At 37.4% G+C, this 26,498-nt stretch overlaps 1 protein-coding gene across 1 annotated transcript in view; it reads right to left on the minus strand.

Annotated features, from left to right (window-relative positions):
• The window catches only part of map3k20a (mitogen-activated protein kinase kinase kinase 20a), a 63,010-nt gene extending 37,863 nt beyond the window's left edge, over positions 1-25,147 (minus strand). The window contains exons 1-9 of the mRNA XM_056464671.1: positions 25,031-25,147; positions 16,149-16,405; positions 11,661-11,748; positions 7,795-7,896; positions 3,942-4,007; positions 3,831-3,859; positions 3,601-3,738; positions 2,031-2,117; positions 376-450 (exon numbers count right to left, since the gene is read on the minus strand). Coding sequence (XP_056320646.1) covers positions 376-450; positions 2,031-2,117; positions 3,601-3,738; positions 3,831-3,859; positions 3,942-4,007; positions 7,795-7,896; positions 11,661-11,748; positions 16,149-16,307 — 744 coding nt within the window. The 5' untranslated portion in view covers positions 16,308-16,405; positions 25,031-25,147. The remainder of the gene's footprint in view (positions 1-375; positions 451-2,030; positions 2,118-3,600; positions 3,739-3,830; positions 3,860-3,941; positions 4,008-7,794; positions 7,897-11,660; positions 11,749-16,148; positions 16,406-25,030) is intronic.
• Between the last annotated feature and the right edge of the window lie 1,351 nt (positions 25,148-26,498).

Genomic DNA, 26,498 nt, shown 5'->3' on the forward strand with positions numbered 1-26,498 from the left:
TCAGAAGAGACTCCAACACCTGAAGTTAATGAGTCAGAAAAGGGAGACATCCAAAATATGTACTGTTGGTGTGCCTCCAGGAACAGGGTTGGGAAACACTGAGCTAGACCCCTCTTTATGCACTTTAATAACTACAATTAATTTAGCATAATTACACCTAACCACCCCTAACCCCAACCATATAGTAAGCCCATGTAATTAATTAACATTATCCAGTAGCTAAATGAATAGATAGACTGTAACTATGTCACCTTTAAAAGGTTAAAACGAACCCTTAAAAAGAGTTTGAGTTCAGTTTAGTCTGTGGTCACAATCTGTGCCATGACCTTTATTACAGATGAAGGAAAACAGGTTAACAGGTTTTTATCTGCTTACTTTTGGTTCTGTCGCCCAGCAGCTTCTCATCAAACAGGCGAAACTTGCTGGGCAGCTGCTGGGGATCGTCAGCCTCTGCAAAAACACACACACATACACATACATTACTTTTATATAATTTTTTTTGCTTCTTATTTGCAGTTTTATATTAGGGGTGTGAAAATGAATTGTTTTTTAGAGCACCGCAATGCAGACGCAGACAATAGCAGTAATAATCATAACCGGTTATTATGTACTGACATCATGCGCTATGTCAGGGTAGCTTACTATGGCGAGGGCGGCGAGCGGGAGTTATTAAAATACTGTAACTACTTAAAAAACACAGAAACTCTCCACAATTCACTGCGTGTGTGTTTGCTGGACAGTCTTTCACAGACATATACAGCAGAAGCCCCTATTTCACTGCAATTGAGAAAATGAAAGTAAACTCTATCTCTCTCTCTTTCTATCGCACTGTGGCCCATTTGACCTGCTGGCGTGACATTTCCTCTCCTCTTGGCTGTTATAGCGATCTTTGTGGATCCAGACACGAGCACGCACCTGCAGAGCGAGTTTTCTCCTCCGCATCTATCATGGATGCCATTTATCAGTGTCACTCATTGGTGAACAGCACCAGAGCATTACAGCCAATCACAGCCCTTTTTCAAGGCAAAGATATTTTCAAGGCACTAGTATTCAGCTTAAAGTGACATTAAAGGCTTAACTAGGCTAATTAGGTTTACTAGGCAGGTTAGGGTAATTAGGCAAGTTATTGTATAAAATATATACATAAAGGGGTTAATAATTTTGACCTTAAAATGGTTTTTAAATAATTAAAAACTGCTTTTAATCTAGCTGAAATAAAACAAATAAAAGTTTCTCCAGAAGAAAAAATATTATAGGAAATACTGTGAAAAATGTCTTGCTCGGTTAAACATCGTTTGGGAAATATTTAAAAAAGAAATTCAAAGGGGGCTAATAATTCTGACTTCAACTATATATATATATACAGTATCTTCAAAAATGTTTATGTCATTCTGTGTTCTTTTACTTTTACTTTTTGTTTATATACAGTTGAAGTCAGAATTATTAGACCCCTGTATATTTTTCCCCAATTTCTGTTTAACGGAAAGATTGTTTTCTGAACATAATAGTTTATATAACTTATATAAATTATTATATAAAATAAACTTATATAACTTATATAAATAGTTTATATAACTCATTTCTGATAACTGAATTTTCTATCTTTGCCATGATGACAGCACAAGACACTAGTATTCAGCTTAAAGTGACATTTAAAGTCTTAACTAGGTTAATTAGGCAAGTCATTGTATAACAGTGGTTTGTTCTGTAGACTATCCAAACAAATATTGCTTAAGGAGGATAATAATATTGACCTTAAAATTGTTTAAACAAATAAAACCTGCTTTTATTCTAGCCGAAATAAAAAAGTAAAAATAAAATAAAAAATATTAATATAAAAAATCACAGGAGGGTTATTAATTATGTATGTACTTTATGTATCCTGAGCTCCTAAAAAAACACAAATAATTCTTTGTGTTTGCGCACACTTGTCGAATAAAGCTCGTTCTGATTCTGAACACACACAGAAGTCAAAAACCCCACAAAAAGCCTAGTTTAGCAGAGAAACATCCAGTCGAATTTTCCTTCACCTCATGTTTCTCCACCACCAGCCAGGCCACCTGAAGCCCCTCCAGACCTTTGAATGGAATCTCCTGAGTCAGCATCTCCCACAGGACCTGAAGGAGACACAGACACGCACTTATTCAACCCATTCTCATTTCGGATATGTACCCCCATCTTCATGTCTAGTGATTGAGAAATATGTACCCGGAGCTACGTCTGCTTGCATTTTTCTGTTTTTTTGCGAATACACAAGAAGGTGCTGTGTACACTTTTTGATGATCTCAAATTGGGCTGGGCGATGTGACAAAATTGCAATCTTGATAATTATTTTCCATATTGAACGATAACGATATACATTTCGATATAAGTTGTTAATGCTTCCAGATTTAAAAGAATACCCCAACAATGAACGTAGCCACAAAAATTAGAGGGTCCACTAAATGGTGGCTGAAAATTCAGTACATCTCTCAGCAGTGGACTCTCAGTAGAGATTACTAAACCACACTGAACTGAGCTAAACTGAACTGAGTTTAAACACTGAAAACTGAACTCACACTGTTTCAATTTACTATGATCTTCTATGTGAAGCTGCTTTGACAAAATCTACATCAGGGGTCACCAAACTTGTTCCTGGAGGGCTGGTGTCCTGCAGATTTTAGCTCCAACCCTAATCAAACACACCTGAACAAGGTAATCAAGGTCTTACTAGGTATATTTGAAACACCCAGGCAGCTGTGTTGAGGCAAGTTGGAGCTAAACCCTGCAGGGACACCGGCCCTCCTGGACCGAGATTGGTGACCCCTGATCTACATTGTAAAAGCGCTATACAAAGGTGAATTGAACTGAATTGAATAGTGCGAAATAGAACAGAAGTTGTCGGCAGTGTCATACTGTCACACCCAGTGTTCCCTGTGTGTTTTGTTTACATCATGTGACCTTCCCCATGCGCTCCTTTGTTCCAGTTCCATGTGTTAATGTCCATCCCTTCCACCTGTGTCTCACCCCTGTATGTAATCAGTCTCATCATCCCCAGTGTATTTATAGTCCCTGTGTTTAGTCATTCCTGGTAAGGTATTCTCTCTGTTGATGTCTGCTTTTACCCCATGTACTTCCTGTGTTCCTCCGTGTAAGTGTTATCAATAAATCTGCATGTTTTAATAATCCTACCATCCTGTGCCTTCCTGTTGTGAACCCAGGCGTTACTCATACCGACCTGTAGCGTTCATTTTACAGACGAAATGCAGCCAGACGGACCTCCGGGAACATATTTCACAGTCTCCAGAAATGTAGACGGGGGCACGTATCCACAATGAGCCTGTTTTGCACTTATTATATACAGCTCTATGATAATAGTAGCCACCAGTACAAGTGCATCATCCAGCTGACTAGCCAAATCTACTAAAGTCAAATGTATTTTAATATCATTTTATATTTAATTTGGGTTTGGTCTTAGAATTTTATAAACATTGTTCTACAAATACTGTCCTAGCAATATTTATATTAATATATTCATTAACCCTATATTAATTTATACGTGTCCTATGGTCGGATATAAATATAAAATCCATAAAAAATAAACAGACTAAGTGTTCTCACCACGCCGTAGGAGAAGGTGTCGCAGGTCTCAGACACCGGGAGGCTCTGGATGACTTCAGGGGCCATCCAGGGAAACGTGCCCACCAGAGACATGTGTGTGGTGTGTGAATGAAACTTGGACGCCCCGAAATCACAGATCTGAGGGAACATAGAAACAGCTGAGTCTGCAGACGAACACTGAGGGCTGATTTTTATTTATTAAACACTTATGAAATACAGTCTGTGCGTACCTTGAGCACTGAATCTGAGCTTAACACAACTGGAACGAAACACAATATGGTCAAGTTAAAGAAATAGGATTCAAAAGCTTTTATTCTGTACAATACTTTAAAGTTACAAACCATTTCGGGATTTGAGGTCTCTGTGAATGACTTTAACTGGGGCCTCAGAGTGCAGATAATGCATGCCTAGAAGACAGTGAAGGTTTATGAATAGTATTCATCAGACTGAAGGTGCTTAAAGAGCTCATATGAATGTTTCCCTTTTACTCTGTTGTGTAATGTGTCTGTTTGTGTGTTTAAAGGGACAGTTCACCACGAAAACTGAAAGCTTTCCTCAGGATTTACTCACACTAAGTGGTTCTAAACTTTTATGAGTGTCTTGCTTCTGTTGAACACAGAAGAAGATATTCTGAAGAATGTTGGAAACCAGCAGGCACTGACATCCTTAAGCTAGACATCCACTGTGCGATTTTAGGTCAGATTTTTAGCTGAATTCTGAGTCATGTGACGGGCATAGCACAGTGTGAAAACGTGCTTGCCCCTAAAACTTTATAACTGTCATCCTTAGCAACAACAACTGCAATCAAGCGTTTGCGATAACTTCCAATGAGTCTGTTACAGCGCTGTGGATGTATTTTGGCCCAGTCATCTTTGCAGAATTGTTGTAATTCGGCCACACTGGAGGGTTTTTCGACCATGAACTGCCTCAACATCTTAATTGGATTTGGGTTAGGACTTTGACTAGGCCACTCCAAAGCCTTCTTTTTTTCCAGCCATTCAGAAGTGGACATAACCCTGTGTGAAAAAGCATTTGCCCTCTAAACCTAATAAGTGGTTAGGCCATCCATAGCAGCAACATCTCCAATCAAGCATTTTCAATAACTTGCAATGAATTTTGGCTCACTCATCTTTGCAGAAATATAGTAATCAAGCCACATTGGAGGGTTTTCAAGCATGAACCACCTTTGTAAGGTCATGCCACAGCATCTCACTTTGATTAAGGTCGGAACTATGACTAGGCCAGTAAAAAGTCTTAATTTTGTTTGTTTTTTCAACCATTAAGAAGTGACTTGTTGGGGTGCTATGAATCATTGTACTGCTGCAGAACCCAAGTTCGCTTCAGCTTGAGGTCACTAACAGATGGCCCGTATTTATTTGTGCATTTATGAATCGTATTTTGAGTTTTAATCATGTTTTGAATTTACGAATTGGATTTGTGTATTTATGAATTGCGTTTTAAAGTTACAAATGGATTTGTGTATTTATGAATTGCGTTTTAAAGTTACGAATGGATTTGTGTATTTATGAATTGCATTTTGAGTTTACGAATTGGATTTGTGTATTTATGAATTGCATTTTGAGTTTACGAATTGGATTTGTGTATTTATGAATTGCGTTTTGAATTTACGAATTGGATTTGTGTATTTATGAATTGCGTTTTAAAGTTACGAATGGATTTGTGTATTTATGAATTGCGTTTTAAAGTTACAAATGGATTTGTGTATTTATAAATTGCGTTTTAAAGTTACGAATGGATTTGTGTATTTATGAATTGCGTTTTAAAGTTACGAATGGATTTGTGTATTTATGAATTGCGTTTTGAGTTTACGAATTGGATTTGTGTATTTTTTAATCATGTTTTAACCTGATGTAACTTAAACTGATTATATGACAATGGAGTAATATATGATTGCAAATATGTGAACACAAGTGTCAGAACATAGTACATTAACTGTATACTCAGTGTTTCTGAGTCAGAGAAACCGCTAAAGTTAACGTTAGTTTAACTGTAATGTTTACAACTCTCCACCTCCCTCCTGGTCATAACTGGCTCAAAATGGGCAAGGTGTTTGTCTGTAAGCCTGATCGATGTGGAAAGCTCCAATTAAACCATCAAAACACCAGTATGAACAACACACATATAATGCACTGCATCCAAGCAGGAATACAACCTCATAAGATATTAATATAAGCTTAGATTAAGGTTGTGATGTCGGTGACCAAAAATCATTCTTTCATTCATTCATTCATTCATTCATTCATTCATTTTCTGCCGCTTTTTCAGGGCCGGGTCGCGGGGGCAGCAGTCTTAGGAGAGAACCCTAGACTTCCCTCTCCCCAGACACTTGCTTCAGCTCATCCGGGGGGATCCCGAGGCGTTCCCAGGCCAGCCGAGAGACATTGTCCCTCCAGCGTGTCCTGGGTCTTCCCCAAGGCCTCCTCCCGATGACATCAAAAGACGTTGACATTTGGTTATTTTTAGGTTGCGCTGGTAAGTAACCAAAATCCAACGTCGAGCCAGCATCTTAAACCAATGTCATATTTATTTGTCAGGTATGGCAACCAAAATCCAACGTGCAATAGACATCATAGTGGTAACATCCACACAACGTCAAGCTGTAACATCATTAAACGTTGATATTTGGTTGTTTTTAAGTTGCATTGGAAAGTGATCAAAATGCAACATCTGTCCGATGTTGGACACTGACGTCAGTCTGGCATTAAGTTCTGATGTCAACCCAATTTTCATTTCCACCCAAAATGCAACCTCCCATGACGTTGGGGTACATCGTCAATCTGACATCATGTTGAAGTTCTGTGCCTGCCGGGACGGTTATACTTTAAAAAATGTATGGTCATTGGTGCTAGACTTTGTCACACATTTAACTTACTTCTACCTAATAATACATATAGTCCTGAACAACTAAACACTCGCACTGTCATTTTTAGAGATGACATCAGGTGCACATTTTACACAGGTTGATATATGCAGGCACACAGCTTTCTGCATCTTGTTTGTATACACTATGAACAGCAGCTATGCTAATTATTCTCTTTATTCTCTATTTCCACCTGGGGATACTCCTCCCGAGGCCCTCAGACTATGCAGCGCCACTGATTCGATCAAAGACCAGCGACGAGATGATCCCAAGGTTTCCATAATCCTGGACCAGGCCGTATCCTGAGCAGCTACTGTGGTGGTCATGGAGGAGTGGAGAGCATGAGACTGATTCCTGTGACGCTCGAGGGAAATATGAGTCTTCGCTGAGGTCCAGCTTCCAGTCTCTGGCGCCTAGACTGCAGCTCTGCACAAGACGTTTGGCCAATGAAGAAATGGTCGTGCCAAACTGAGTCTGGTTTCTCTCAAGGTTTTTTAATTCTTCACTTTCGCCAATTGGTGAAGTTTTGTTCCTCGCCGCTGTCGCCACTGGCTTGCATGGTTCAGGATCTATAGAGCTGCGCATCGATGGATTTGCTCTTCAGTGTTTGGACTCTCAGTAGAGATTATTAAACCACACTGAACTGAGCTCAACTGAACTGAACTTAAACTCTGAAAACTGAACTGACACTGTTTCAATTTACTATGATCTCCTACGTGAAGTTGCTTTGACACAATCTACATTGTAAAAGCGCTATACAAATAAAGGTGAATTGAACTGAATATATGCATATAATCATCGCAGCCTGCCATTATCAATGTAAATGCATTCAAACGAACATCTATACATATAAGAAGTGACACTGGTGTATTTAACAAATGCTCAGCTGTATTTTCTGAGCTGGTAAGTGTGTAAAGCAACACAACTCTGCACATGAAGGATGATGATCTGTTTCTAAACACCAGTGAACTGAAGCTGGAGTTTTGTTAATTGTATGCAAACAAAACAAACACAATTTAAATGGGGCTTTCAGACAATTTGTAGGTACAGCTACATCATTCGATTGCAATTTTGAACAGTCCAGCTTGTTTATTTCTTATGTATTTTGAGAGGAGAATAATTTACAAATAGGGTTTTAACAATCAGATGCATTGAGACCTGTGCGTGCCATCCCAGACCACCTCCAGAAGTGATTTAAATTCATCTTGAATGTATTTTGAGGGTATATACACTTGTCAGTTTTCATTTCTAAAATAAGTTTCAGTTTAATTCTAATGTTTTCTGCTCAGTTGATGTAGTAGTGTGTGTGCTACCTTTAGCGATGTCCATGGCCCAGGTCATAATCTGCTGCATACTGATGTCCTCGCTCTCGTCGCTGGACAGATAGTCAAACAGAGACCCGCCACTGGCGTACTCTACCATAAAACACACACAACAACAAATTAGCATGCTAAAGTTTAACATATCACTGCTGTGGGATATAATGTTCAAGTATTAGATATCATAAGGCAGGGCAAGTTTATTTATATAGCACATTTCATACACAGTGGCAATTCGAAGTGCTTTACATAAACAGGAATTTAAAAATTATAAACATAACAAAATCATAAACAAAAATCATAAACAAATGATAAAAATGGTAAAAAAATAAAATAAATAAATAAAAAACAATCATAAAAACAGATAAAATGTGTTTTTAGGAAGGCCAGTGAGGAGGCCGTTACAGTAATCCATCCTGCTGCTGATAAAAGCATGAACAAGTCTTCACTGGAAACAAAGCATCTGATTCCAGCAATGTTTTTGAGATGATAGTATGCTGATTTACTAACTGCTTTGACATGACTATTGAAACTCAGATCTGACTCCAGAGTCACACCAAGATTCTTGACCTTATTTTTTGTTGTTTGACCTTTATAGACAAGGTACGCATTCACCTTGAGAACCTCATCTCTGTTCCCAAATGCAATGACTTCAGTTTTCTCTTTGTTAAGCAATCATAAGCAATCATAAGTTACGATTCGACATGCATCTCAATACTGAATTCACAATATGATATTTTCTCGGTTCTCACTGTACAGGACAGTGATGACATCAGAATACAACTATACATAAATTTGAAGATGAATTGTTAGATACATACGCTTGCACAATCATTGACTACACATAAATAGACAGTTCAGACACACTGAAGTAGGAAAACATTTCCCAGTGTGTCAGCTCACATAAAGCAAGCCAATACGTTATTATGTGATGAAGATGGATATTTTGGTGAATAATTCATGTGATAGATAAAACAGATAAATGAAAAACCTTTTGCTCTCTATTTATTTACTCAACAAACGTTTGTGTTTTCTAATCTCTATTTTGTGTTTCTATCTATTGTTGCTAATCGATTTTATTGTTTCTGTTCATGTTTGATAATGAAAAAGTATATAAAATGTACAAAATGTTTGCTCTACTTATTTTTGAACATTCATTAGCACGGTTTAGCTTAGTTTAGTGAATAATACAGTTCATCCGGAAAGTATTTACAACGCTTCACTTTTTCCACATTTTTTTATGTTACAGGCTTATTCCAAAATGAATTAATTCATTTATTTCCTCAACATTCTACACACAATCCCCAATAAAGACAATGTGAAAAAAAGAGTTTTTGCAAATTTATTCCAAATAAAAAAGCTGAAAAATCACTTGTACATTAGTGTTCACAGCCTTTGCTCAATACTTTGTTGATGCACCTTTGGCTGCAATTACAGCCTCAAGTCTTTTTGAATATGATGCCACACGCTTAGCACACCTGTCTTTGGGAATTTTTGCCCATTCCTCTCTGCAGTACCTCCCAAGCTCTATCAGGTTGGATGGGAAGCGATGGTGTACAGCCATTTTCAGATCTCTCCAGAGATGTTCAATAGGATTTAGGTCTGGGCTTTGGCTGGGCCACTTAAGGACATTCACTGAGTTGTTGTCAAGCCACTCCATTGATATTTTTGGCGGTGTGCTTTGGGTCGTTGTCCTGCTGGAAGATGAACCGTCGCCTCTGTCTGAGGTCAAGAGCACTCTGAAATAGGATTTCATTCAGGATGTCCCTGTACATTGCTGCATTCATCTATTAGCCTGGTGATGAGCGCTGCCTGGTTTTCTCCAAACGTAACGCCTGGCATTCACTCCAAAGAGTTCAATTTGAGTCTCATCAGAGCAGAGAGTTTAGTTTCTTATGGTCTGAGAGTCGTTCAGATGCCTTTTGGCAAACTCCAGGCGGGGAGTGGCTTCCGTCTGGCCACTCTACCATACAGGCCTGATTGGTGGATTGCTGCACAGATGGTTGTCCTTCTGTAAGGTTCTCCTCTCTCCACAGAAGAACGCTGGAGCTCCGGCAGAGTGACCATCGAGTTATTGATCACCTCCCTGACTAAGGTCCTTCTCCCGCGATCACTCAGCTTAGATGGCCGGCCAGCTCTAGGAAGAGTCCTGGTGGATAAACATCTTCCACTTACGGATGATGGAGGCCTTGTGACAATCCTGTCTCAGAGGTCTACAGACAGTTCCTTTGTCTTCATGCTTGGTTTGTGCTTTGACATGCACTGTCAACCCTTGGGACCTTATAGACAGGTGTATGCCTTTTCAAATCATGTCCAATCAACTGAATTTACCACAGGTGAACTCCAGTGAAGCTGCTGAAACATCTCAAGAATGATCAGTGGAAACAGAATGTACCTGAGCTCAATTTAGAGCTTCACTCCAAAGGCTGTCAATACTGATGTACATGTGATTATTCAGGTTTTAACTTTTTAATAAATTTGCAACAATTTCAACAAATCTTTTTTTCACACTGTCATTATGGGGGATTGTGTGTAGAATGTTGAGGAAATCAATGAATTTAATCCATTTTGGAATAAGGCTGTAACATAAAAATTTGGAAAAAGTGAAGCGCTGTCAGCACTGTAATGACAATAATAATAATAATAATATTACTGTTTAGCTCTGGTTTAGGTAACCGCGTGCACACATCATATAATGGTCCGATTATCAGCTCTGAACATACAAGGGAAATTAATAACCTGAACTGACAGAGGTGATCAGGCCATAAACATCACCTTCAGCCGCTCGCATTGAGTTTACTTTTCATAAAGCAGGACTGGAGTGTCTCTCAGCAAACGCTCTTTACACAGCACTTTATGAGCTTTTACAATCACAGCACAGCTTAACACACACACACACTAGTCACGAAGCCTAGAAGAGATCACTCCTCATGTTTCCATCCAAAGAAGCAAATTAAATTCATGCGCAAAACTGGAATATCATTTTATTCATTCATTTTCTTTTCGGCTTAGTCCCTTTATTAATCAGGGGTCGCCACAGCAGAATGAACCGCCAACTTATCCAGCATATGTTTTACATAGTGGATGCCCTTCTAGCTGCAACCCATCACTGGGAAACATCTCATTCACACACATACACTACGGCCAATTTAGTTTATTCAACCCATAGCGCATGTCTTTGGACTGTGGTGGACCGTGTAGCCCCTCCATAATGCCCAGAAGATAAAGATAGTAGTTAATAGTTACATAAACATGCAAATAAAAAGCCATCAGCCTTTCAATTTTTTTTTCATAGCATTGGTGTGTTTACATTAGATTAACAACACTGATTTAATAGCACCAGGTTAAACATTCTGACACCATTATGGCAATCATATACATTAAAAATAAATACAGGCCACGACTGAACATTGAGGATGATCTCCGAGTGGCGGTCTCCAAAATTAAACCAAGAATGGACTTAGTGCTGAAAACACTGTGCCCACCAGTCTCTTTAGGTGAGGTTAATATTAAATTAAATAAATGAATGACTATTAAAAATGACATGGTTGTTAACCTGTTGCACTTTTATCTGTTGTCAATATGATCATGTTGTATTGTTATGTGCGCAACGTTTGGATATTTATAACCACCTCAGAAGGGGTCGCAAGTCACTGGCATTGTTATTTTGGGGGTTGCAGGCTGAAAAGTTTGGGAAGCCCTGTTTTAATAGACCCTTTTAAGTGCCTGCGGTCACACTGTAGTTATACTAGCTGATGACCTGAATGTGTGTTGAACACAGAGGAATATAGCTTTAGCCGTGCCCTGGAAACACTATAATAAACGATGCATTTCTGAACAATGACTCATAATTTACTGACCTGTAACAATCCCATAATTGGGCGCTTCCAGAATCGCTCCATAAAACTTGATAATGTTCCGATGACTGAGAACGCTCAAAATCTCAGCCTGGAAATACAGCAAACACACACAAAATACACTTTCAGAAAGAGCAAATATTCATTTTACACATTCAACATTCCATATTTGACCCAAAATTATCATTTTTTTAACGTACAAACATTTAAAAACTTACTTAATTAAACAATGATTTTTTATATATAATGACTTGTATTTTTTAATAGAGCTCCACTAATATGAAGCTAATTAGATTAATCGTTTATTATGTTAATTCAATAGTTGGATTCATCCATATTTGACCCAAAATTTGACTCATATTTGACACACATATTTCTTTGAGCGAATTAACATACAATATTTCAGATCAGTAATTGAGTTTGTCCATATTCACCTCCAAAATTTGACAATTTTAACGTGTAAACATAAACAATTGTAATTAATCTACCAATGATTTGTTTTGGAAGAGTTTATATGTTAAAAATGATAAATCAGTAGTTGTGTTTGTCCGCATTTGACCCAAAATGTTATGTTTTTTAATGTACAAACATTCAGAAATTAAACTAAATTAATAATATATATATATTTTTATAGCGCTCCACTGAAGCAAATTAGATTAATTGAATACATTTCAAATGTTAAATCCATAGTTGGATTGACCCAATTGGATTTGACACACAAAATTGAATGTTTTTTAACGTAGGAACAAACCAAAATTCAATCAACTTAACTGTGATTTATTTATGTTTTAATAAAGCTCCACTAATATGAAGCAAATTAGATCAATTCAATCTTTTAAAATGTTAAATCAGTAGTTGGATTCATCCATATTTGACCCAAAATTTGACTCATATTTGACCCACATCTTTTTTTGAGACGTATGAACATACAATATTTCAGATCAGTAGTTGAGTTTGTTCATATTCGACCCCAAAATTTGACATTTTTAATGAATAAACATGCAAAATATAAATTAATTTAGCAATCATTTGGTTTGGAAATGTTAGAATGTTAAAAATGATAAATCAGTAGTTGCGTTTGACTCAAAAATGTATGTTTTTTAACATACAAACATCAAAAAAATCATATTTTTTGATAGAGCTCCTCTTACATGATGCAAATTAAAGTAATTGAATCTTTTAAAATGTTAAATCAGTAGTTGGATTCATCTATATTTCACCCAAGATTTGACCCACATATTTTTTGGAGTGTATGAATATAAAATATTTCAAATCAGCAGCTGAGTTTGTCCATATTCGACCCCAAAATATTTTTTTACCATATGAAAAGATTTCTTTTTTTTTATAGAGCTCCATGAATCAAACCAGATTAATTGAATCTTTGTATAATGTAAATTCAATATTTGCGTTTGTCCATATTTTACCCTAAATTGAAATTGATTAATGTATGAACATTCAAAAATCCTATTAATTTAACAATATTTTTTTGATAGAGCTCCACTAAAATGAAACAAATCAGGTGGATTGAATCTTTTTAAAATGCTAAAATGGTAGTTGCGTTTGTCAATATTTAATCCAACAATTTACGCATAAACACACAAAAATGTAATGATTTTTTTTTAAATAGAAGAGCCTCAAGAATATAAAGCCTATTAGATAAATTGAAATTTTTTGAAATTTTGTTAAATAAGTAGCTGCGTTTGTCCATATTTGACCCTGAATTAAATTTTTTTTACATACGAACACTCAAAAATGTTATTATTTTAACAACAATTTATTTATTTTTTGATAGAGCTCCACTAATATGAAGCAAATTAGACAAACTGAATCATTCAATCATCAACAAAAATTAGTCCAAGGCACTCGGAAAATGTGGAAAATTTAAAAAGCCTTTATTCACATGGCTTAATCTTAAAAGAAACCTACGCGTTTCGGCAAGATCTGCCTTCATCTGGGTAACAGTGATCAGCTGCGTTTACAGTCTCTTTTGAGTACTATGGTCACATGACTCATTCAAACATCTCTACAACACTCAAATAATTTAACCGACATAGTCAACGATCATGATTAATTCAGCATAGATAGAGGGTGACTTTAAACCATGCACAGACATACAAAAAAATGCTTAAACATGGCATGTACATACATACTTCCGAACACATTTACATGTGCACATACACATATAAACACACATACACGTATAAAACGCGTAGGTTTCTTTTAAGATTAAGCCATGTGAATAAAGGCTTTTTAAATTTTCCGAGTGCCTTGGACTAATTTTTGTTGATGTTTTGATGAATCCCTTACCCAAAGAGCACCGACCAAATATTTGAGTTACCCCTGAGTGCTTTTTGTTTGTTTTCATTCATTTTCTTGTCGGCTTAGTCCCTTAGTCGCCACAGCAGAATGAACCGCAACCCATCTCTGGGAAACATCCACACACACTCATACACTACGGCCAATTTATCCTACCCAATTCACCTGTACCACATGTCTTTGGACTGTGGAGGAAACCGGAGCACCCGGAGGAAACCCACGCGAACGCAGGGAGGACATGCAAACTCCACACAGAAACGCCAACTGACCCAGCCAAGGCTCGAACCAGCGACCTTCTAGCTGTGAGGCAACATCACTACCTACTGCGCCACTGCATCGCCTAAACTGAATCATTTAAAATGTAAAAACAATAGTTGGATTCATCCATATTTGACCCAAAATTTGACCCATATTTGACATATTTTTTTGGAAACGTATGAACATAATCAGTAGTTGAGTTTGTTCATATTCGACCCCAAAATTCAAAGTTTAACGGTTACAAAATGTTAATTCAATAATTGTGTTTGTCCATATTTGACCCAGAATGTTATGTTTTCTAACATACCAACATGATTTCTTTATTTTTTGATAGAGTGATCCACTAATATGAGGCAAATTAGATGAATTGAATCATTTTAAATGATAATTCAATAGTTGTGTTTCTCCATATTTGACCAAAATTGTGATTTTTTTAACACTTAAACATACAAAATGTAATTATTTTAACAACAATGCATTTCTTTTTTGATAGAGCTCCACTAATATGAAGCAAATCAAACATATTGAATTGTTTTGAAATGTTAAATCGGTAGTTGCGCTTGTCCATATTGACCCAAAAGTTACGTTTTTAACCTACGAACGTACAAAAATTCTATTATTTACCAATAGCTTGATTGTCTTCGATTACACTCTCAATATGAATCAAATCAGATTAATTTCCTCTCGAACTGTAATTTTACAACCTTTTCAAAGCACTTCCTCTCATTTTTAATATAATTTCCCCTCGACCAAAGCGGCAGCCGAGCCATTACGCTGTAAAATCGGTGAGCGCAGAACAAAGGCAACAGTGAATCCGGCACTTATAAAGTAAATAGACTTCACCTGAACAGACAAACACTGCACTCAGCTGAAACTAATATGACTTAATTAGCTGACAATTTCCTCTTAAAGGCGCAGACTATGAGTTTGGGCTTCACAAAGAGACGAGAGCGGGGGGGGGGGGGGGGGGGGGGAGGCGTTATGGTACGGCTCGGACTGGAGTCGAAACCCACGGAGAGACAATTAAAATGATTATCACACTGACAATTAAAGCATGTGTGTGTATGAGAGAGTGTGTGTTTGTGTACTGTTAATGTGAGTGTGTGAATATGTGTGCGTGAATGAGTGTGTGTGTACAGTATGTGTGAGTGTGCGTGCACTATATAAGTGTGTGCACTGTATACGTGAGAGTGTGAATACGTGTGTGTGTGTGTATGTGCTGTATATGTGCATGAGTGAATGTGTGTGTGTGTACAATATTTGTATAGGTATGAATGTGTATGTAGTTAATGTAAGTGTCCTGTTAAAGTTTGTGTGTGTTTGTGTGTTTGTGTGTGTTTGTGTGTTTGTGTGTTTGTGTGTGCGTGTGTGTGCGTGTGTCTGTGTGTGTATAAGTGTGTGTGTTTGTGTGCGTGTAGTATTCGTGTGTGTGTGTGTGTGTGTAGATAAGTGTGTGTGTCTATGTGAGTGTGAATGTGTGTATGTGTGTTAATGTGAATGTCAATGTGTGTGTGTGTGTGTGTGTGTGTGTGTGTGTGTGTGTGTGTGTGTGTGTGTGTGTGTGCTTTATATGTGCATGAGTGAATGTGTGTGTGTGTGTACTATATTTGTATAGGTATGTGTGTGTATGTAGTTAATGTGAGTGTCCTGTTAATGTTTTGTGTGTGTGTGTGTGTGTGTGTGTGTGTGTGCGTGTGTGTGTACAGTATATGTGGGTGTGTGTCTGTGAGTCTATAAGTGTGTGTGTGTGTGTACTGTTAATGTTTGTGTATGTGTATGTGTATGTGTATGTGTATGTGTGTGTGTGTGTGTGTGCGTGTGTACAGTATAGGTGGGTATGTGTCTGTGAGTCTATAAGTGTGTGTGTGTGTACTGTTAATGTTTGTGTATGTGTGTGTGTTTGTGTGTGTCTCGCACCTCTTTCTCGATCTTCAGCAGTTTTTTCACCGCCACCTCTCTGTCCTGTGAGAGCCAGCGGGCGCGATACACACTCCCGAAGCTGCCGCCGCCGCAGTTCTCATAGAAGTGGATGTCATCAAACTTGATCTGCACAAAGGAGCTGCCCAGAGATGCCATGGCATAATGACGCTCCAAAACACACACACACACACACTCACTCACTCACACACACACACACTCCCACACATGCGCACACACACACACACACTCCTGTCCTGGAGAAGAGCAAAAGAAGAGGATAAGGATCTGTTCGAACAGCTCACTTTTAGTGATTAAACAAACACAACCACACACACACACACACACACACACACACACACACACACACACACGCATTTTCAATAACCTGTAGTGTTGGTTTTTATGCAAGCCAATAACCCGACAGCGTAGATAAACCATGCACACAAGCTTGTTGATTGGACAGGATTTGAAAAGGCATACATCTGTCTATAAGGTCCCAGGGTTGACAGTGCATGTCTAAGCACAAACCAAGCATGAAGTCAAAGGAACTGTCTGTAGGGCTCCAAGACAGGATTGTCTCAAGGCTGGGGAAGGTTACAGAATAATTTCTGCTTCTCTGAAAGTTCCAATGAGCACAGTTTGAACCACCAGGACTCTTCCCAGAGCTGGCCGGCCATCTAAGCTGAGTGATCGCGGGAGAAGGGCCTTAATCAGGGAGGTGATCAATAACCCGATGGTCACTCTGTCTGAGCTCCAGCGTTCTTCTGTGGAGAGAGGAGAACCTTACAGAAGGACAACCATCTGTGCAGCAATCCACCAATCAGGCCTGTATGGTAGAATGGCCAGATAGAAGACACTCCCCGCCTGGAGTTTGCCAAAAGGCAGCTGAAGGACTCTCAGACCATAAGAAACTAAACTCTCTGCTCTGATGAAACTAAAATTCAACTCTTTGGATTGAATGCCAGGCGTTACGTTTGGAGAAAACCAGGCACCGCTCATCACCAGGCTAGGAACATCCCTACAGTGAAGCATGGTGGTGGCAGCATCATGCTGTGGGGATGTTTTTCAGCAGCAGGAACTGGAAGACTAGTCAGAATAGAGGGAAAGATGAACGCAGCAATGTACAGAGACATCCTGAATGAAATCCGGCTTCAGAGTGCTCTTGACCTCAGACTGGGGCGACGGTTCATCTTCCAGCAGGACAATGACCCAAAGCACCCCGCAGAATATCAATGGAGTGGCTTCACAACAACTCAGTTAATGTCCTTGAGTGGCCCAGCCAAAGCCCAGACCTAAATCCTATTGAACATATCTGGAGAGATCTGAGATACACCGTCGCTTCCCATCCAACCTGATAGAGCGTGAGAGGTACTGCAGAGAGGAATGGGCAAATATTCCCAAAGACAGGTGTGCCAAGCTTGTGGCATCATATTCAAAAAGACTTGAGGCTGTAATTGCTGCCAAAGGTGCATCAACAAAGTATTGAGCAAAGGCTGTAAATACTGATCTACAAGTGATTTTTCAGCTTTTTTATTATTAATAAATTTACAACAGCTTCAAAAACTCTTTTTTTCACATTGTCATTATGGGGGATTGTGTGTAGAATGTTGAGGACATCAATAAATTTAATCCATTCTAAAATAAGGCTGTAACATAAACAAATGTTGTAAAAGTGAAGTGCTATGAATACTTTCCAGATGCACTGTATATTCCTTCAAGAAGCATCACTGTGTTTATATATAATTATTTGGCTCCAGAAAGTATCTGCAGGATATCTGATGAGAATAAATGATGAACTGTCCCTTTAAGATGCATACGACTCGGGTAAAGAATTGCATCATATTTGAATGAGCACAAGCCATAAAGTCAGACATCTGATCATGAAGCGCAGTGATGATGCATCAGTTTCCTCTTGTCAATGTTTAACAGGGAATTCCTCATCTCTGTAATCACAGCACAGGACTCTGAGGAGGATCCACACACTCACTGATCAGCAGACAGCACATACCATAGTACAGATCACACCACGATAAACCTCCTTGAGGAAGAAGTGTGTTTTAGTGCTCACTTAAAAGGGAATTTCAATCCTTCAAAGCAGAGATTTTTTTTAAAAACAGTGAAGTTTATTTCTAAAATAATTTCGAGAGGATCACGCTTCTGATTGCTTGCGGCTGGTCCCGCATTTTCCTATTTATGATTCACCAATCAGACGATTCCTCAGACACTATAAATTAGAGGTGTGAACCTACACTAGTCCCACGGTTCGGTTCGGTTCGGTTACGATTATCATGCCATCGATTCAGTTCAATTCGATACCTAGGTGCATCACGGTGCATTGACGATGCTTTTCATACACAGTTTTATATTTTGGGGGGGGGGGGGGATCTGTGTATATATATATATATATATATATATATATATATATATATATATATATATATATATATATATATATATATATATTAGGGGTGGGCGATATGACCTAAAATTAATATCACGGTATTTTTCATCTTTTGAACGGTGACGGTATAATATCATGGTATTACTTTCAATAGCAAAATAATATACATCTCAAGGAAGAACGGACAAAAGAAAGTCTCACTTCTATCACTCTTTAAAAGTTTTGGTTTGGGTCATTGTAAATGCTCAGTCTCGTTATGAGCTGATCTTCATTTCTCTGTGTTGGTGGAATAAAGCAGGCGAGTCAGCCGCACCAATTTATGAGCAGACAGAGCAGGATTCTCGCGATGACCACCAGCGCAATTCCGCTCTTTGTTATGAGCCGTAGTTTCAGTGTAAACTTAGTAAAGGTGAGTTTCTTTGGCGATGATGTGTACAGTGTTAGATTTTATATTTAGCGGACATTTGCGCTGAACATGCGGTGAATGCAACGCATCGAGATTCGGGCACCTCCGAAAACACTCGATTGATCTCAGCTGGCGGATCAACATTTACCTCATGTCATGATCGCTGTCATCTGCACCATTATTATTATTATAACTTTAGGTGAGGTTTGCAAACCTGTGCACTTTTCACTCTTCAGCCGTTTGCATTTCCCCCCGTAACAAAAGCTCCCTGTTATCTGACAGCGGGAAGCGTTGAGTGACTGACAGCTAATATGAACCAATACAGCAGCAGGGTAGAGCGATTCAGCAAGTTTTTAGAGAAAATCAAATCAGATTGCACTACAACCATTATATTCAGACACACAAATGCTCCCAAATATATTATGAGGGCACATAGATTACATTTCGGGCGCTCATGCGACCAAAATGGTTGCAATTTCGAGCCCTGTAGTATAAGGACATGTATTCAGACCACAACTGAACGTTTGAAGAAAATTGAATGCCTTATTATTTAGAATTAGCTATTATTGATGTAAATGCAGCCGTTTAAGGCGCATAATTGATTTATTACGGTATTGACGGTATTAGAAAATCCATGTCGTGGCGCAATGTCACACCGGTGATGACTATGACACCGGTGTACCGCCCACACCTAATATATATATATATATATATGACTTAAAAATATATACATATATGTGTAAATATTGCAGTTGCAGGAATACAGAGGCATTTTTATGCAAGTTTTGCTGGGCCTAGGAAAGATTGGCTGTCAGCTCGGCTTTGACTTTGTCTTCTCCAGATTGAATGACAGGTTGTAACGCTGCTGCCATTTTCTTAAAAAAATACAGTGGAAGTAAAGGACTGAACATGGAAACTGTAATTTAACCCAATGCGTGAAGTTGTGGACGTATAGCAGGAGCAAATACAAGCACCAGATGTGTGTCAAATATAAAATAATATATTTATTCTATTTTTCTTTTCCCCCTCTTTTAAATACAGATCATTTGATGCACTTTGCACCACTCTCTGTATTATGCTGCCTGACTGCCTGTCTGGGTTTCAACTAGGTCCGGTAAATGACGTCATGGTGGCAGGTACTTTCATTGTTATAGCTGCTCCTGTTCAAACCAAACTAAGATCAGCGCGGTTTGAACAAAAATCAGCGCGGTTTTTCAAATGCCAGGTTTTTACGTCCTTCATATATGTTGAGAGATCGAGTTTATCGACTTGATAAGGGAATATGTCTTGACAATCCACACAGACGTGACTTAGTAAAGCGTGAAGTCATGTAGAATTTTACTTGTTGCATTAGTCTAAATGTAAATCTCCTCGTCAGGCAGCGCTCGTCAGCAGTCTCTGTGTTCAGTCCGTTACTACAATGATTGAAACCCAGACAGGCAGTCAGACAGAGTAATACAGAAAGTGAACCAAAGCGCATTGGTGCAATTATAATGTATCTAATATTTTTATTTTTTAAAAATTGCAATATCTCGATTTAATAAAAAATGTAATTGTCTTAAAACGTAAATTCGAATTAATCGTAAAAATTGAAAAAAATCGCCCCCCCTAATACATATATATATATATATATATATATATATATATATATATATATATATATATATATATATATATATATATATATATATATATATATATATATAGATAGATAGATAGATATATATATAGATAGATATACATATATATATATATATATATACACTCACACACACACACACAGGAATAATCGTCATTATTAATCGTGATTAACATTTTGAGCAAAATAATAGTGATTATATTTTTTTCTGTTACCGTGCAGGCCTACAGTCACATATGCTAAGGAGGTTTTACATTTTAAGAAGTGTAAATATTGCAGTTATGACAGAGTTAAATTTGTTCAGACGAAGAAAAAGAAACTGATGAAAAATCTATTGGTCACGTTAAAATGACACAGTTAACATATTTTTACACATTATTTCACCAACTTCAGCGACTGTTTGGTGATTTTGAGCACATGTATAAAGCAACACAGGCTCATTCTGAGAACGTAGTCCCGTGGACGTTTCTGGAGACCGCGAAATAGGTAGCCGGGGGTACGTGCGGCTGCATTTCATTTTTTTAAGCGAACACTGCGGGGCGGTGTGACGCTGTTCCTTTCGGCGCTTGCCGGCCGGCCAGCCGGCCGCTCGCCTCCGTGTGGAGGGCTTTCCCGCTGCAACCAGTTTGTCCGGTTAGCTCTTCGTGTACTCTGGCGGACTCGAGGCGCAGAGAGGGGTTGATCACGACGACGACCGGGTTCGAGTTCGGGGAAGAGCGGTTCCAGAAATCAGGTAAGAAAACAAACACAAAATCCAAAAAATGAAGCGAACAAGTTCGTCACAGGGTGAGAATGTGGTCAAAATCCGAAAACGTGGTAAAAATCAGACGAGGGCTTTTCTTTTTCTGGACGGCTTTTGTGAATCGTCGTTGGTTGGGTTTAGGGACAGAGGAGGGTGGGTCAGCCTATTTGCCGGTCGCATGGTCAATCATCCTGTCATCCAGGCAGACAGGCGGAAGGTCGTTCGACAGCGGGTCTAGCAGGTTTACGCGAGTACGGCGCGGGAAAAAGCGCGCACAGCGGCCTCTCGCGGATTCGCGAAAACAAAAACTGCAAAAATACGTACCTCCCTGGACGTATTTCGCGGTCTCCAGAAATGTCCCCGGGACTACGTTCTCAGAATGAGCCTGGTATAAAGTCAGTTCTCCTCGAGTTCACCCAGGTCAGAACACACAGAGGATCACTTATAAAATACAGATGATCATCTCACACTTATTAACCGCAAATATCTCACAGAGCAATTTGTCGATCCAACAATATATTTACTGTTACCCGGCTCCTGTATCACTTCAGACCAAAAACAATGCAGTGTTTGTGAGTGTTAAAGCCCTTGTACTTCTTGGTCTCGCTGTAAAAATCCATCTGAACTTCAATGCTTCTACAGTATCCACCTTTTTCCTTTACACCCCATGGAGCTTTCAGGAAACCTCCCTAACAGTCAATGATGAAAGAATTCTCAGTTTTGAGTGAGCTGTCCCTTTAAGGGAAGCACATTTATAACAAAAGCCACAAAATGGTGTAAAAATATTAAGAATATATATAAATATAAATATATATAAGTATAAAATAGTGTTTGTGGCCTGTTTTTGCAAATGATTATCAGAGAAAAATGCAATAAGGCAATGTTTGAGCATTCAAAAGCATGACATTTGCTGTTTAAAATGAGCTGAAACAACACAATTCTTGAGATTTCGCTAGGACAACTCAATTGTTTTATGTTCAATCCACTTAAATTTGTAAAAACTAATAAGTTAACTTGATTCCTTTATGTTGCAACAACCCAAATCCACTGCGTGGAGCTCAACACTTATACAGTGTAAAATACAATGAAGTAATTTGGGAAAAAAAGTGTATTTCCTGATTGATTTATGAACCAATAGGAAGAGAGCAGCATTGCTATTTTCAGAACTCAACTTGTGTTCTCTGAACGGGAACAGAAAGTAAAACCGTAGCAGAATAATTGGGATGTTTCTCATTCATCAGAGTGTATTCACACACTCTCTGTGCAATACACACACTCTGCATTACCGCAGTTTACTCACACAATACTAGCTGCTGGCTTTCTAGCAAATAACAATACTATAATAACTGCATTATTACATTATAGGGCTGTGCAACATACAGTATGGACAAAGCTCTTTTTTTTACTATAGGGCCGCACAATATATCGGAAAATGTATTGCAAAACAAATAGACAAAATGACATCCTAACTTATAGACATAATAAGACATCCTCCAGAAGAAAAAATATTATCAGACTATCAGACATACTGTGAAAATTTCTTGCTCTGTTAAACATCATTATTAAATATTACAAAAATAAATAAAAAAATACAAAGGGGGGCTAATAATTCTGACAAATGTATATTAAATACATGTAGCCTACTTACTATATGGTTGGGGTTAAGTTTAGGTTTGGTTGCATGTAATTATGCATAATTCACTGTAATTACTATAGTAAATCTGCAGCAACGTCAGCCAAGTGTAATTTAAACTATATATATATATATATATATATATATATATATATATATATATATATATATATATATAAATATATATATATGTATATATATATTAGGGGTGGGCGATATGACCTAAAATTAATATCACGGTATTTTTCATCTTTTGAACGGTGACGGTATAATATCATGGTATTACTTTCAATAGCAAAATAATATACATCTCAAGGAAGAACGGACAAAAGAAAGTCTCACTTCTATCACTCTTTAAAAGTTTCGGTTTGGGTCATTTTAAATGCTCAGTCTCGTTATGAGCTGATCTTCATTTCTCTGTGTTGGTGGAATAAAGCAGGCGAGTCAGCCGCACCAATTTATGAGCAGACAGAGCAGGATTCTCGCGATGACCACCAGCGCAATACCGCTCTTTGTTATGAGCCGTAGTTTCAGTGTAAACTTAGTAAAGGTGAGTTTCTTTGGCGATGATGTGTACAGTGTTAGATTTTATATTTAGCGGACATTTGCGCTGAACACGCGGTGAATACAACGCATCAAGATTCCGGCACCTTCTCCGAAAACACTCGATTGATCTCAGCTGGTGGATCAAATTTTACCTCATGTCATGATCGCTGTCATCTGCGCCATTATTATTATTATAACTTTAGGTGAGGTTTGCAAACCTGTGCACTTTTCACTTTTCAGCCGTTTGCATTTCCTGCAGTAACAGAAGCTCCCTGTTATCTGACAGCGGGAAGCGTTGAGTGACTGACAGCTAATATGAACCAATACAGCGGCAGGGTAGAGCGATTCAGCAAGTTTTTAGAGAAAATCAAATCAGATTGCACTACAACCATTATATTCAGTCGCACAAATGCTCCCAAATATATTATGAGGGCGCATAGATTAAATTTCGGGCGCTCATGCGACCAAAATGGTTGCAATTTCGAGCCCTGTAGTATAAGGACATGTATTCAGACCACAACTGAACGTTTGAAGAAAATTGAATGCCTTATTATTTAGAATTAGCTATTATTGATGTAAATGCAGCCGTTCAAGGCGCATAATTGATTTATTACGGTATTGACGGTATTAGAAAATCCATGTCGTGGCGCAATGTCACACCGGTGATGACTATGACACCGGTGTACCGCCCACCCCTCATATATATATATATATATATATATATATATATATATATATATATATATATATATACTATTACTCAATACAATTACTTTGTATAAATTGTTTTCCGTATCGCTCAGCACTATTACATTATAATTACGTTTTACAGAATCGTTTTACAGAAGTAACATGTCAAAAACATGACTTTGGAGACCAAAGTACCATCTGACAGCGTCACAGTCCATGACACCATTGGTCTTTCTGTAACAGATACATTAACTTACACTTAATTATAAGGTGTACGATTAGTTAGGGTTAGAATGCTTAATAATTACCATAACTAACTATAATTATATTGCTTATATGATAACAAGGTCACGTTAAAATGAAGTCACTCAACATGAAAACTGACACAAACAGTTTAAATTACACTTAGCTGACGTTGCTGCAGATATACTATAGTAATTACAGTGAATTATGCATAATTACATGTAACCAACCCTAAACTTCTAATCCCAACCATATAGTAAGTAGGCTACATGTAATTAATTAACATTAACGTTACTCAGTCGTTAAATGAAGAGTTACACTTTAACTACACCACCTTCAAATAAAGATGTATTGATTTTATGTTAGTTTTAACACATCTCCGCAGTTATTCGTCAACATTAAGATCATTTATGAACTATTTCATCATAATTGGTGTCTATGTAATCTGATTTTCCGGGAACAAGTCCTGACAGATCCATACGCAGCACTTCAGCACCGCACGGGCGTGTGTTCATTACATGTGCGGCATACTGACACAAACACACACACATACGCACACTTTCACACTCACACACGTACCCGGTGAGCCGTTTTCTGCTGTTGGTGTTCCTGGTGGAGATTCACAGCAGGTCCCGAAGTTGAAAGTCGATTCTGTGGGATGTTTTTGCAGTGTCCGGTGTCAGCTCCGCGTTCACGTGTGTGGGAAAAAACTTCTTCCTGATCGGAGCAGCGCAGCGGTGACGCAGCAGAGCGGAGAGAAACAGCGACACCCAGAGGACAACACGTGAACTGACACACCAATCTAAGAATGTTGACATTGAGTGTGTACATTATTGCTTATTCATTCATCCATTTTCTTTTCGGCTTAGTCCCTTTATTACTCCGGGGTCACCACAGCGGAATGAACCGCCAATTAATCCAGAACATGTTTTACCCTTCCAGCAGCAACCCATCTCTGGGAAATCATTCCTTATTAATGTTATTATATTATATTAATGCAATATTAATACATTACATCAATACATCAACACATATATATTAACATTTACGACATACAATTTATAGATAAATAATGCTTTATTCGAATATTGTTTATATGATTGTTTCAATACTATTATAAAATTAACCATTTTAATTTATTAATGTATATTTAATAATAACAGCTATGATGTAAATACAGTTATATTACTAAAATACTAAGATCTTATTAATGTCATATAATTACTGTGTTAATATATTAACATTTACTATATACAGTTTATAAATAAGAAAATAGCTCTTTATTCAAATAGTAGCCTGTTTATGATTATTATTTCAATACTTTCTTAAAAATAAGCCATTTTTATTTGATTATTGTGTATTTAACAATAACAGCTAAGATGTAAATAGAGTTACATTACTAAAAAATATTAAGAGTTTATTAATGTGATATAAAAACAATGTTGATATTATATATTAACATTTCTGATACACATTATAAATTTATAAATTAATAAATAACACTATTTGAACCGTAGCCTCTTTTTATGATTATTTCAATACTTAAAAAAAAAAAAACAATTTTATTTCTTTAATATTTATTTAACAGCAACAGCTAACATGGAAATACAGTTACATTACAAAAAATATTAAGATGCATATTGATTTTTATATAATACTTTATTAAAATATGATGCATATTTATTTTGAATTATAAGCAATCTTTTATTTTAAGAATACACATGATGATAATAGTAATACTATAGTCATAATATTAATAATAATCGACAGAAATATTATGACTATGATCATTTATATGGTAATATTAATAATAAACATGCATTCATGTTAACATATTTTCTGTTAATACTGCTGAATATTACTTTTTATTAATAGAATATAATAAAACAGGAACATCACCAACAAATATAAATAATAATTAATGTTTAAAAACGTTTAATAAATAAAAATTGTATATTTAATTATAATTAATATGGTAGTTACTTCAAGTTTTCATATTATATATTTAAAACAACATAAGCTGAATATTATAGATATTTTATTATTA

The sequence above is a fragment of the Danio aesculapii genome, chromosome 9 (assembly GCF_903798145.1).
Source record: "Danio aesculapii chromosome 9, fDanAes4.1, whole genome shotgun sequence".
Lineage (NCBI taxonomy): Eukaryota > Metazoa > Chordata > Actinopteri > Cypriniformes > Danionidae > Danio > Danio aesculapii.